We start from the raw sequence: 13,899 nt of genomic DNA, 5'->3' as shown, positions 1-13,899 counted from the left end.
ATCCTGGCAACAAAATCCATCATCTAAAGGAAATGCTCTCCTTGTAAAAGGGAGAAGGGAGGGACGGATGAGGGTCAGTGATGCTGATGGACAGAGTTTGAGACAGGTCTGGAGGGGGAAGTGGAAGGGTTAAGGGAGGCCTTGGTGCTGGAGCTGATACCTCCTCACCATCTCTGTGGAGGACGGAAGGACAGGAGGGCAGGAAGGAAGCACCCACACTGCTTGGGCCTGGGAGCACCAGTGACTCTAAGTCTCACCTGAGCAAAGTCAGTCTGCAGCCAGAGTACAGGGGACCCACACTGGTGTTCTTGAACAAGGGTCCGAGCTGTGGAGGAGACAGAGGGGGGAGTGGGTCAGCTGAGAGGTGGGCAATGGCATCACTGGTGGGTGTGGGGATCCTGGAGGATACAGGTGCATCAGAGGGTGGGACACAGGCAGGCTGGCTTCAGTGGGCAGGACCCGAGTGGGACAGGCACTGTGCTCACCAGGTGCTGCAGGACCTTCTGAGTGGTGTTGAAGGTCAAGGACCCTGGGGGCTGCATGTCGTCCTCGTAGCGCAGGTTGTTGATGGTGAAGTTGAGGGTGAAGGGCTCCAGGGGAGGTCCTGAGGCTGCATCAGGGGAGGGAGAGGAGAGGACCTTTGAGTCAGGTATGGGTGGATTTTGCGGGCAGGCAGGGTCTGTGGTCACAGTCTGAGATCAGGGAGGATCTCACTGGAGACTACAGCAATGGATTAGTGTCCTTTCGGTCCAAGCCCTGCGCCACCATTGTGGATCACATTCAGTCATCGAATCCTACAGTTAGCGAGGGGAAGATGTGGAACCTCCAAAGCTTCAAGGAGACAGTTGAACATCTAATATTTTATTTCTGGTAATTCTATTGAATTGTTCATTTATTACTTTCATCTCTCCACCCAATTATCAATCAGTGGCATTCTCTCTATTTCCAAGGAAATATGGCCAGAAGTGTCCAACGACACGGTGGTGATAGTATGATTGCAAGGACTTCCCAGCCTGTGACCCCAACTTCTTCCTTCCTGGACTGCTGGCGATGTGGTCAGGGCCTGTTGCTTCCTTCCCTGGCTGTGGGACTTCCGAGGACCACTGACTACTCACCACTGGTGGTGGTCATGGCAGTCCGGTGGGTGTAACCTGCAGAGAGCCAGAGAGAGTGGCCTTGAGGAGGTGCTGGGAGGGGAGGAGGACCGAGGAGGCTTGGAAGGGGATGCTGTGGGCTCCACCACGCAGCAGGGCAAGATGGCCCTGCTCACCGTTGACGTAGAGACTGTTCCGGTCCAGGGTGTAGCTGCCCAGCTGAGTGACCCCTTGTGTGAGCAGGCTCAGCTCCCAGTACAGCTGCTCTCTGTCCAGCTTGGGTTCCAAGGGGTCAGGATGGTAGGTGCAGACGGTGTGCACTCCTGTGGCTGAGCCATTCTTTTCAGACCTGGGGGAGAATGCAGAGGAAGAGGAATGAGAGCCTTTTCAGGAAAGGGGCCAGGAATACTGCCACCAAGAAGGGAAAATGATAGAGGCAATGAGAAGGCCCGCAGAAGCGTGAGAGGTCAGATACAGGTTCTCCGAGGGCACTGGCTTCTGAACAGCTGGCCACTGCGACAGAGTTGGCAGGTGTGAAAATGGATCCTGAATTTTAAAGATGAAACATGCCACCTCATGGCTTGGGGACAGGCAGGTCCCAAGGTGGGACAGGTGGAGAACTCGAGTTGGGGATTACAGCAAACGTAGAAAGTGTGTCTGTCACAAGATCCATCCTGGCAACAGAATCCACCATCTAGAGGAAATGCCCTTCTTGTAAAAGGGAGAAGGGAGGGAGGGGATGAGGGTCAGTCATGCTGATGGACAGTGTTTGAGACAGGTCTGGAGGGGGAAGTGGAAGGGTTAAGGGAGGCCTTGGTGCTGGAGATGATGCCTCCTGAGGCCATCTCTGAGGAGGACAGGAAGGACAGGGGGGCAGGAAGGAAGCATCCACACTGCTTGGGTCTGGGAGCACCAGTGACTCTAAGTCTCACCTGAGCAAAGTCAGTCTGCAGCCAGAGTACAGGGGACCCACACTGGTGTTCTTGAACAAGGGCCTGAGCTGTGGAGGAGACAGAGGGGGGAGTGGGTCAGCTGAGAGGTGGGCAATGGCACCATTGGTGGGTGTGGGGATCCTGGAGGATACAGGTGCATCCGAGGGTGGGACACAGGCAGGCTGGCTCCAGTGGGCAGGACCCGAGTGGGACAGGCACTGTGCTCACCAGCTGCTGCAGAGTCTTCTCTGTGCTGTTGAAAATCCAAGACCCTGGGGGCTGCATGTCGTCCTCGTAGCGCAGGTTGGTGATGGTGAAGTTGAGGGTGAAGGACTCCAGGCGAAGTCCTGAGGCTGCATCCGTGGAGGGAGTCAAGAGGTCCCCTTGAGTCAGGTCTGGGTAGACATAGTAGACAGACAGGGTCTGTGGCCATGGTCCTTAAATCAGGGACCCTCCCACTTAGAATACAGCAAGCCCTGGGAGTTCTTGGGTCCCAACCCCTAAATCAGTTGTGGTCCATCCTGGATTATCACACACTGCAGGCCATGAAGGAACAATCTGGAAACCAGAAAGCTCTGATGGAAGAATTTTTTAAATACTTATATTTTTCCCATCAAATTCTGCACCTCCTTTTTTTTCGTTCATCCACCCAAATTACATTTAATGACCTTGGTGTGTGTCCAGGCAACAACACAAGGTCATCAGAGATGAGACCTATCCCACTGGCTTTCCAGCCTGTGACCTGGTTCCTGTCCTCCCTGACAGCTGGAGACGTACGTAGGCAGGGGTCTGCTGCTTGACCCCCAGAAGTCAAGGGATTTCACTGTGTAGACTCACCGCTGGGAGTAGTTGCTGTGGCCTGGTGGGTGTAACCTGCAGCAGGAGAGGGGGAGAGAGGGGAGTGGGGAGAATGAATATATGAATTGTGAGTTGGTGAGGACCCAGGCAGCGTAGACCTGGAGGGCGCCCTGGGCTCTACCACACAGCAGAACAGATGGCCGCTGCTCACCATTGACATAGAGACTGTTCTGGTCCAGGGCGTAGGGGCCCAGCTGGGTGATGCCGTGGGTCAGCTGGCTCAGCTCCCAGTACAGCTGCTTTATGTCCAGCTTGGAGCCCACAGGGTCGGGACGGTAGTTACAGACTGCATCCACCCTGGTGGCCAATCCATCTTTCCTGGGTCTGGATAGGAAGGGCGAGAGGAATGACATTAAACAGCTCTTCATGGAGGGGTTCTTTGGTTCTTGGGGACAGGGGAGGAAGGGGCACTGATATGAGAAGCCTGACAGAGAGGGGAATTAGGAGACCCAGAGCCTCCAAGTGCAGTGATTTCTGGCCACTCCGCGCTGGTCTGGGGAGAAACGTTACGTCATGAGGCAGAAACCTGCGTCCTCATGGCGTGGGCCAGCTAAGCTCCCACCCGAGGCAGGTGGAATCTGCAACTGGACTCAATCAAGCAGTCTTAACAGAAATTTCGGGCAGAATTGGAAGCCTAAGTGAAGGCCCATCCTGTGGAACGTTCAGAGGGGAAAGTCTTAATTTAGAAAATGTGACTTGGTGGGGTCCCACCCAGCTACTGGGCTTTGCAGAATTCCAGGACTTATCGGGGAGAAGGTGGTAGAATCGGAACACATCTTGGTTACCCAGAGGATGCCGTAATACCCGACGATGTCCAAAAGGGAGTGCAGGAGGAAGATGACCCCATTGCCCGGTTTGGGAACACGTGGGACATCTGTTGGCTGTGGCTCTAAGGTCTCACCTGAGCAAAATCACTTTGCAGTCAGAGTACAAGGGACCCACGCTGGTGTTTTTGAACAAGGGCCCTAGCTATGGAAGAGAGAATAAGAGATTAGGAGATGCATGGCTCCGTGCTCATCCTTGACAGGGGTCGTCCTCAGTGAAGGAGGCTTAGGGTACGGGGAGAGGGGAGTGACCAGTGGGAAGGGCAGCAGTGACTGGATGGGGCTTGAGGGATGTGGGCAGGGCAGGAATGAGTGGAGACGGGGGCTGGATGCTCTCACCTGGAGCTGCAGAGCCTTCTCTGTGGTCTTGAAGGTCAAGGACCCTGGGGGCTGCATGTCCTCCTTGTACTGCAGGTTGGTGATGGTGAAGTTGATGGTGATGGACTCTAGGGCCAGTCCCGTCACTACAGCAGGGAAGAGGAGAGGGGAGAGCCCACACTGAGTCAGGCCTGGGGTGGATATAGCAGGCAGGCAGGTCTGTGGCCACAGGCCTGACACCAGTGACCGTCACACTGGAGAACAGAGCAGTGGACGAGGGTCCTGGGGGCCTAATGCCTGAATCACCAGTGTGGCCTATGCTTGGTCATCACATACTGCGGGTAAAGAGGGCACAGTGTGGCAGTTCTTATTTGCAGCAATTCTACTGAGTTGTCCCGTTATTTCTTTCTTCTCTCCACCCAATTATCATTCAGTGACATTTCTCTGTTTCCAAGGAAATATGGCCAGAAGTGTCCAATGACACGGTGGTGATAATATGATTGCAAGGACTTCCCAGCCTGTGACCCCAACTTCTTCCTTCCTGGGCCACTGGTGATGAGGTCAGGGCTTAGTGCTTCCTTCTCTGGCTGTGGCTGGGGGACTTCAGAGGGCTACTGACTACTCACCACTGGTGGTGGTCATGGCAGTCCGGTGGGTGTAACCTGCAGAGAGCCAGAGAGAGTGACCTTGAGGAGGTGCTGGGAGGGGAGGAGGACCGAGGAGGCTTGCAAGGGGATGCTGTGGGCTCCACCACGCAGCAGAGCAAGATGGCCCTGCTCACCGTTGACGAAGAGACTGTTCCGGTCCAGGGTGTAGCTGCCCAGCTGAGTGACCCCTTTGGTGAGCAGGCTCAGCTCCCAGTACAGTTGCTCTCTGTCCAGCTCCGGAGCCCCCGATTTCTGGTGGTGGGTGCAGAGCACGTCTACGCTCGTGGCGGCGCCGCCATTCTTTGGCCTGGAAATGGTGGGGTGGGTAACCAGGAATGGGTTGGGGAGAAAGCGTGCTTGGAGCCTGGGGGTGTGACAGGAGGCAGCGTGAGGAAATGAGAAGCCTGGTACAGAGGCAAGAAGCCAGAGTTTGAGGATCGGGTGGCTCCTTGGTGTTTCTCAGCCTGTGGAAGGAGGAATCTGGGAACGCAGACAAGGGCACCACCTGATGCGTTTCTCTGGCAGAACCACAAGAGTGCCATAGGCCGCGTCAGAAGGCGGTGTAGCTCTACCGCCCTGGATGCTGCTTGTTCCCACCCTGCAGAACGCCCTTCCCTTCACCTCCTGAATCCAGGCCTCGCCTCTGGTGCCCTGTACTTCATGATCCATTCTCACCAAGGCTGCTAATTCTCACTCTAGCTGCAAATCTCTTCTCGTTAGACGTTTGCTGAAATCCATCCATGGATCTCTCCCCTCTGGGAGTGAATTCCCGATGTCCTGCTGTGAATCTGGGCACACCCATAGGCTGCCCCACTGCTGCCCACTCTGCCGGCTCCTGTGCGGCTTTCTGCTCTGCCTCTGGCTACGCTTCCCCCACCTACTTTCCCTGCAGCAGACATGGGACATCACCTTCCCCCTCCAGGTAAGAGCATCTCATTTCCTCCTTGACTCGCCACCCTTCCCTCCTCTCAATACGTCAGCAGTCTCTCTGGGCCTGTTTGTCAGCTATAAGATGGGCATCATGTAAAATAATACGGGGTACTGATGTGCGTTGTGAGGACTGAAGCTGTTGGTATAGACACGGGGCGCTGTGGCTCTTCTCAAGGAAGAGGCCGGGCAGCACTGAGGGGAAAGGCACATGCTTCCCCTAGACGTGAATCCTGGTCCTCTACCTGGCAGGTCCTGAGTTCTGGGTTTTCAGTGCTTTTTCTGTGCCTTGGCTTCTCATTTGTAAAATTGGGATAATTATCATGATTTTGAAATCTGGTGCTTCTAAACTAGGGGCAACTTGTACCCTTGGGGGACATTTGGTAAGGTCTGGAGTCATTTTTGGTTGTCCTAACTGTGGGGGTGGGGAGAGGATGGGGTCCAATAGGCATCTAGCTTGTAATTTAGAGGCAAAGATGCAAATCAACGCCCTATGATGCAGAGGACAGCCACCCACAATAAGAATGGTTCAGAATCTCCATGGTGCCAATGTGGGAAGACCCCAGGTCCTTCATCCCAGTGTCTGGCACATACTGATTGCTTATTTTGCATTGACCTTCAGGGAAAGATAGATGTCGTGGGCTGTAGGTGTGTCCTTTGTAAAGAAGTTTGGTTCATATTTCCAAGTTGCCCGTTTCCTCAGTTTGTTTCTAGAAAATACCTAGGAGACTTGAGGCTCAGGAGGATGGGAAGGTCTGGGCAATGGTCTGGGGTGGGATAGGAATGCAAGGAGAATCTCCCAGGAAAGGGCCAAGTCAAAGGGAGGACTTAGTCCTAATGAATTACACATAAGAATCTCCCAGGAAAGGGCCAAGTCCTAATGAATTACACATAAGAATCTCCACCATGTCTCCCTCCTGGACATCTTCTCTGGAGATTTTACCTGAGAGAGATCAGTCTGCAGCCAGAGTACTGCAGGCCGACACTGGTGTTCTGGAACAGGGACCTGAGCTGTGGATAGAAGTGAATAGAACACCTGAGTGGGAGGGGGCCCGCGACGAATGGGTGGAGCTATGACGAGTGGGCGTGGCTAGGAGAGTGGGCGGGGCAGGGGAAGTGGGTGGGTCTCTCACCAGCTTCTGCAGAGCCTTCTCGGTTTTGTTGAACTTAACAGAACCTGGGAGCTGCATATCCTCCTCGTAAAGCAGGTTGGTGATGGTGAAGTTAAGGCTGAATGCCACCAGAGCAGCGCCAGAGGCTGCTGTGAGATTGGGGGAGAAGATAAGACCCGAGTTATACTGCGAAGTAGATTTGGGGGTTGAGGAGGACTCCAAGTCCATATCCCTGGTACCCAGTGTATTCACATCTGGGATAAGAGATCAGAATGTTTCTCCTCCAATAGGAGGAGATGTCTCTCCACTTTATTTTGAAAGACACCACCACCACCAACAATGACAATAAGTAGCAGCAATAATAATAATAATAATAATAATAATAATGTTGGGTAGAGCTCACTCCCTGCTACCCCTTGGTCCTAAGCATTCTCCATCCAGTATCTCATGTATTCTCTCACACAGTCCCTGGAGGTGAGTCCTATCACTGACTCCTAACTGCCAGAGGATGAAAATCACGTTCAAAAAATCTAAATAACTTTCCCAACACACACACTATTTTCGTAAATGATAGTCTGTTCCACTAGGGATCAGGGGCGTTTGTTATGCAGTAAAAGCTAACTGATACAATCTTCAACAGAGAGCAAAGCTTGGATTTCAGAGACTCCAGGGCCTCAGGCCGAGGCTGAAAACCTGATATCACAGAGCTCTCCAACCTAGGGATGGAACTGAACTGCTCTGTGACAAGGGTATAGCCTCAAACATTCATCGTTCCCACCCTGTCCCCTTGCCTTGACCTCCTGTGCATATTTATTGCCCCTTCTCACTGCTCAGCGTAAAGACACGTGATCAGGAGGAAAGCAGACATGGAGACAAGGCTCCTACCTGTGGTCAAAGCAGTCGAGGTTCCCAAGGAGAGGGGGGAAGACACAGCAGCTGGGGAGGAGGAATGGGAAATGAGTGCCATGTTGCTTCGTCACACTGGCAGTGCCAGAAAGAGGGGCCTTGGTGCTCAGCCTGAGTCACAGAGGAGAGCTGGGGGTGGGGCTGACCAGGTCCTGAGGCTTCCTTCCTCCATGAGGACCTAGACTTTGTGGGATGTGACCAGCTGCCCCCTCACGGGGCAGTGGAGGCGTGGGACCTTTGGGGGTCTGAGCACTTACCAGGGGCCGTGGAGGTCAGGACTGGCCTGGTGAAACCTGCAGAGGGTGAACAAGAATGAGGCGGAAGGCCTGGAGGGATAGACCACTGGTAGAAACTGCCATCAGAATGACCCTGGTCAGGGGGTGGCTTCCCTTCCAGATGGTGTGCGGTACAGCCGTTCTCAGACTGTCCACCTCTCTCTCTGTGCACGACTTAGCCCTTGGTGAGGAAGGGGAATCTCACGAGGAGAGGAGGAGAGAGAAATCCAGAAGCAGATGGATTTGATGTGTCTTCTAGCTAGAGATGAGTAGCCACCGGGGTCCCCCTGCCCCAGGGTGCCAGAGGAGACCTCATCGCTGCAAGATGCTCACCGTTGACATAAAAGTGGTCTCTGTCCAGGATGTAGGAGCCAAGCCGGGTGACACCATGGGTCAAGCGGCTCAACTCCCAGTAGAGCTGTTCCCTGTCCAGCCCGAGGCCCCCAGGGTCAGGATGATAGGTGCAGATGACGTCCACTCCAGTGGCTGTCCCACCTTTCTCAGGCCTGCAGAGGTAAGGACATGGGGTGGGGATGGGGCAGAAGGGCATCCTTGGTTGGACATCTTTCTGTCAGCCCCCTTGGATGTGGAGGCCTGGTAATCTGCCCTCCGGGTCCAGGCATGAGCTGCCCTCAAGAGCAGGGGCATCCCTGAGCCATAAAGGACCAGAGTGGATGTTTCATCTGTTTAAACCTTAGCTCTTTCACTTGTTGAAAAACCCACAGAAGCTTTTTTGACTCCCGACTCTCCCATTTGTACTGAATGGATAATGCCCTGACCACGGGGTTGGAGTGTCATGGGATTCAGAAGTGAGGAAAAATATCCATCCCTGGTGCTGGCTATAATACAGGTGCACACTAATTAATTAATTTCTTAATTAAACAAATATTTACAAAGGACCCACAGTCGCTGGTGAGAATGAACAGCCAGCTCTGAACAGAAATGCGTCAACTCTTGGAGAGTGGATCCAACCCAATTTCTGGGTCTGACCATCTGAGCATGAGACACTGTATAGCTCAATTTTCCAGTAACCACAAATTTTCCATTCCTGTCTCATTGGGGCAGCAGGAAAAGTGGGCCCTGAAGGGCGAACCTGAAAGGTTCACTATATTGTCCTGCCAGAGAGCATGATCAAGGACAGAGTGTCCTTTGTATCTCAGATGGATGGAATTGACCTTGAGCTAAGCAGATTCTAGTGCTGGTCTATTAGAAGCTTGATAAAAGTGCAACATTAGTCATGTTGTCTGGAAATATTGCACGTGGTGAAAATGACTAGACCTATTTCTGGGAAGACCATAAATAGACCTCCATCCCTTGCAGGAAGGTCTGACTTGGAGCTGCCTTGGGTGTGTTGACTTTGTTAGCTAGGTAGAACCACTTGGTTTTCCTTTGGGATGGGATATTTCTAAGTCAAGGCAAATCCATTGACCACTGAGGCCTTGTTTTCTTCCATATGAATTGTCACCTGAGATGCTGAGAAGAATGACAACCCTTGGACCATCAAAAGGGCGCTCTCAAAAACGAAACACCAGACACTACCCTGTTGGCCCTGTCCTTATTGTTCTAAGTGAAATGGAAGCCAAACGGCTTATTCAGGTCTTGCAAGTGTGACTGTGGATTTGAGATGTTCTTCAGAGACCAGCACACAGGACTGGGAGGAGGGCGACCGGAGCCTGGGAGGTCTCGGGTGCTCTCAGGGTTGTGCAGGTGCAGAGGTGGCACCTGAGAGCGAGCACATTCCTAAATTTGGTGCCCTGAGACCTCCTTTGTTCCACCTGGTCCAGATCCTGGCCAGTGCAACCTGCCCATGCCTTACCACCTCTGCTAAGGCAACACGGAAGGGAATCTCACCTCAGTATGGACAGTCTGCACCCATCGTAGAGTGAACCGATGCTGCAGTTGGTGAACAAGGACTTGAGCTGACGAGGAAGGAGAGGGTCAGTGAAAAGATGGATGTAAAAGGAATCGTAATTTTAAAATACAATATTTAAAAATTATTTATTTTCATGCCAGGGCCTGGCACATGCTGAGTAGGCACTCTGTCACTGAGCTCCTCCTCAGCCACTGTTTATTATCTTTCATTTTTGATTTATCCTGCTAACTGTACACATTAAGGGGGTTTAGTGTGGTATTTCCTTTTCTTTTCTTTTCTTTTTTTTTTAGTTGCTGATAGAACTTGATTTTTGTTTATTTGTATGTGGTGCTGAGAACCGAGCCCAGTGCCTGACACAGGCTAGGCAAGTGCTCCGCCACTGAGCCCCAGCCCCAGCCCCTGAGTGTGGTATTTCCATTGATGCACACAGCGGGCAGTGATCAAATCCAGCCTCTCTTTGTCCACCCCCTACCCAGAAGGCAAGTCCTTCCCACTTCGAGTAACCACTGTTCTACATTCAGGTTGACTGTTCAGCATCCACATATAGGATGAGAACACATGTGCTTGTCTTTCTGTGTCTGGCCTGTTTCTCTTTGCATCATGTTTGCCAGGTAGTTGCACATGACAGGATCTCATCCTTCCTTATGGATGAGTAATATTCCATTGTGTGTGTACGTACTTATGAATTTATGTGAGTATATGTGTGTGTGTATACATATATGTGTACATAATATCACATATTTTTTACCCCTTCATCTGTTGATAGGCACCTAGGTTGATTTCATATCTTAGCTACTGTGAATAGTGCCCCAATAAATATGGTTTGCAGATATCTCTGGGTATGCTAAGTTCATTTCCTTCAGATACATGCCCAGGAGTTGTATAGCTGGATTGTACAGAACTATATATATATTTTTTGATTTGTGGCAGTTCCAATTTCTGAATCCTTTAAATCTTCCAAAATTGAGCAGAGAGATTCAAAGAAGGTGGGTGGGGGGGGGGGAGTTGGGAAAGAGGGGCGGTGGCTGGGGGCTCTCACCAGGTGTTGCAGAGTTGTCTCTGTGGACTGGAACCTCACAGAGCCGGGCTGCATGTCCTCCATGTAGGGCAGGTTGAGGATGGTGAAGTTGACCGTGAAGTGCTGCAGGGTAAGGCTGGCAGCTGGGGTGGAGGAACCAGAGGGGGAAGGGTCATGTCCTGGGTCAGGCCTGGACCAGATAGGGGGCAGAGGGCTGCAGGGACACAGCCCTGCTCAGCCGGCCCCACGGTCTTGGAGATGCCAGGGAGGGGAGCTTACACCTGGACCTGTCCTGGGTGTGGATCCCTGTGGGAGGGGGAGGGAGGGTGGGGAGTGGGGGAGGCTCTGTGTTCTATGCCACATGGTCCCCAGCTCTGGGTGCACACAAAACCCAGAGAGTGCAGCATCTGGGTGTTTCATAAACAGGTCAAAGATGACGCCTGTGTTTTAGTCCCCAGATTTTTTTAAAAAAAATATCTATTTCTCTTCAGTAGGCTTGGATCCATTCACCCAAAAGCTTGCCGGCATCTCTATCAAATTTTTACACATCCTTTTGTTTCAAGCAAAGCCAAAATAAGCAAATTTTAGCCATTTAGAACCTGCTTTCTTTGCATACTCAAGGAAACCATACCCAACATCTCCTAGGTATCAAAAAGGTAAATTCTATGGCTATAAACACCCTAAACTGCTGTTCCCCATCAGAGCACTCTGACCTAGAAACTCCACTTGCCCCTCTCCCTGAGGAGTTCCTTCCTGAGAAGTGACCCCTAACCCTAGTTCCAGATGGTCCTGTTTCAAGGGACTTCCCTTGCATGCACACTGCGTGCTACTGCCATCTAGTGGTCATATCTTGCTTTCCTTGATCAATGCCCCAATTCCTCCCCCTCCACTGGTTTAGATGTCAGAACAGGTGACAGTGGGGACTTAAGGGATACTTGCTTGTATTGACTTGAACTAATTTCTTTCTCACACCACGGTATATTAGAGGACCTCCCCTCCAAAATCTCAGAAATTCAGCAAATAATTGTTTCCTAATTTATCAAAGTTGCTGATTTCACAAGACTTATATTTTGGCTAATTCCTTCCAATTATATTCTTCTTTAACAAGATGTTGGAAGTAATTAGACAAAGTCAGATCGTGGGATGAGATTTTGGTCTGCTGTCTTTAAAAGTCAATGTTGTGCCAGACATGGTGGTGTCTGCTGTTAATCCTGCACGACTCAAAAGGCTGAGGCAGGAGATCCCAAGTTCAAGGCCAGCCTGGGCAATGTAGTGAGACCCTAAGCAACTTAGTGAGACCCTATCTCAAAAAAATATATGTATATGTGTGTGTGTGTGTGTATGTGTATGGCTGAGGATATAGCTCAGTGGTTATGCACCCTGGGTTTAATCCTTGGTACTCCCCCATCCCAAAAGTCATTGTTATGATTTTTAAAAATGGGCTGCTGAGTAGGATTTGTGTACACTAAAAGATATGAAACACTAACATAATCAATATGAGAAATTTGATTGGAACTTCAATTTTGAAAAAGGCTAATTATAAAAGAAAGATATTTGAAAGAATTTGAATATGGCATGTTAGATGATATGGATGCATCATCATCATTTTTTTTTAAAGACAGAGAAAGAGAGAGAGAGAGAGAGAGAATTTTTTAATATTTATTTTTTAGTTTCTCAGTGGACACAACATCTTTATTTTTACGTGGTGCTGAGGATCGAACCCAGCGCCCCGTGCATGCCAGGCGAACGCGTTACCGCTTGAGCCACTTCCCCAGCCCCATCATCATTTTTGAAGTGTGATGTGGTTACCTAGGACAATGAACTGATATTTTTCTGATTCTCACTGACCTATTTAGCAGTGAAGCATTGTATTATGTGCTATTTTCAAATGGCTCAGACCAGAAAAAAAGTTCTGTTGACATCTACATGGTCAGTTCTACAATGCTGCTTGTTTTGAGAGCATGATTTTTTTTTTCAGGCTCACTGATATCTTAAGGCCTAATTTGAACATAATGTAAATTCCACATCTGCTTATGTGCAGTTGCAATTGCAGGACACACAAGTGAAATGCTAAGTGCAGAAAATCATGACCCTCCATAAAATGACTGGCACAACATGTGCACTCATATACACATACACACGCGCATACACGCACACACCTCTAAGACCTGCTGGCTTCCTCCATGCCCCTTTGTTAGGAGGATACTAAGATTATAAAAGAAAGATGTTTGAAAGAATTTGAATATGATGGCCACCATTTCTGCAGGGGTGCTGACCCCTGTCTCCAGTCCTACAGATAGGAATTCTCCTCTCTGAAGATGGAACTTTGTCTTATTTCAGATAACTTTCCTTCCACCACTTGTAAATAACCCACAAGTTTCGACCCCACAGATAAAGTGCTGAACTTAAGTGTGGTATCTGCATATTTCCTAACTCTTTAATGTATGTGAGACCATGATGTTGCATTAGATTCTGATCTACTTTGTTGCTGACCATATTTCCAAGTGTGGTATCCTAATCCCATTTTCACCATGTGATAATTTTGAGGAACTCCTAGGTCATGTTATAGCACAGCTTACTATGTACAAGAAGCAAACGGGATGTCAGCAACTGTTGAATCCCAGGGTGGACAGATGGATGCTTCTTGTGCTATTCTTTGAATGTTTCTTGTTATTTTTGGCAATTTCATAATAAAATAGTTGGAGGGGTTGGGAACAAATACATAAAATATTCATGAATACAGAAACAATCTCATGGTTCCTAGATTTTGGAGAAATGGAACTCTCCTTAACATTCCACTTAAAGGAAAGGACCGTATTCCCTGCATAGAGCCAGGAAGAGGATGTTTGTATATATCCACAGCAATGCATTCAGAAAGAAGTAGCAAGGATAGTCTTATCTATTCAAGAGTAGTATTCATGAAAACAAGCTGTTGGGAAGTTGGATAATGGACTAAACTCTGGAAATGATCTTTTACTGACTTGGTCTCTGATGCTCAGGCCACTGCATAAATCTATTCTTCGCAAATAGGTTGGCTGTTTTGTGCTCCTCCAAGGGTTGGGGAAGGATTTAGAAGTGAAGGTCAGCTATAGGTTTCAGAAACAGGTCCCAGAGA

General features: G+C 50.1%; 1 protein-coding gene across 1 annotated transcript in view; it reads right to left on the bottom strand.

Annotated features, from left to right (window-relative positions):
• LOC124092340 (mucin-16) overlaps positions 1–13,899 on the bottom strand; it is a 92,537-nt gene that overhangs the window by 28,115 nt on the left and 50,523 nt on the right. Inside the window, 19 exon segments of the mRNA XM_058579132.1 lie at positions 258–325; positions 486–610; positions 1,116–1,151; positions 1,271–1,443; positions 2,027–2,094; positions 2,255–2,421; positions 2,864–2,899; positions 3,036–3,208; positions 3,786–3,853; positions 4,048–4,172; positions 4,653–4,688; positions 4,808–4,980; positions 6,544–6,611; positions 6,734–6,861; positions 7,598–7,648; positions 7,876–7,911; positions 8,227–8,399; positions 9,745–9,812; positions 10,806–10,927. Coding sequence (XP_058435115.1) covers positions 258–325; positions 486–610; positions 1,116–1,151; positions 1,271–1,443; positions 2,027–2,094; positions 2,255–2,421; positions 2,864–2,899; positions 3,036–3,208; positions 3,786–3,853; positions 4,048–4,172; positions 4,653–4,688; positions 4,808–4,980; positions 6,544–6,611; positions 6,734–6,861; positions 7,598–7,648; positions 7,876–7,911; positions 8,227–8,399; positions 9,745–9,812; positions 10,806–10,927 — 1,894 coding nt within the window.

This window comes from Marmota monax, unplaced genomic scaffold (genome assembly GCF_021218885.2).
Source record: "Marmota monax isolate L192 unplaced genomic scaffold, Marmota_monax_Labrador192_F-V1.1 WCK01_AAM20220418_F8-fsc00102, whole genome shotgun sequence".
NCBI classification, from domain to species: Eukaryota; Metazoa; Chordata; class Mammalia; order Rodentia; family Sciuridae; genus Marmota; species Marmota monax.
This window is presented reverse-complemented; position numbering and strand designations above follow the sequence as displayed.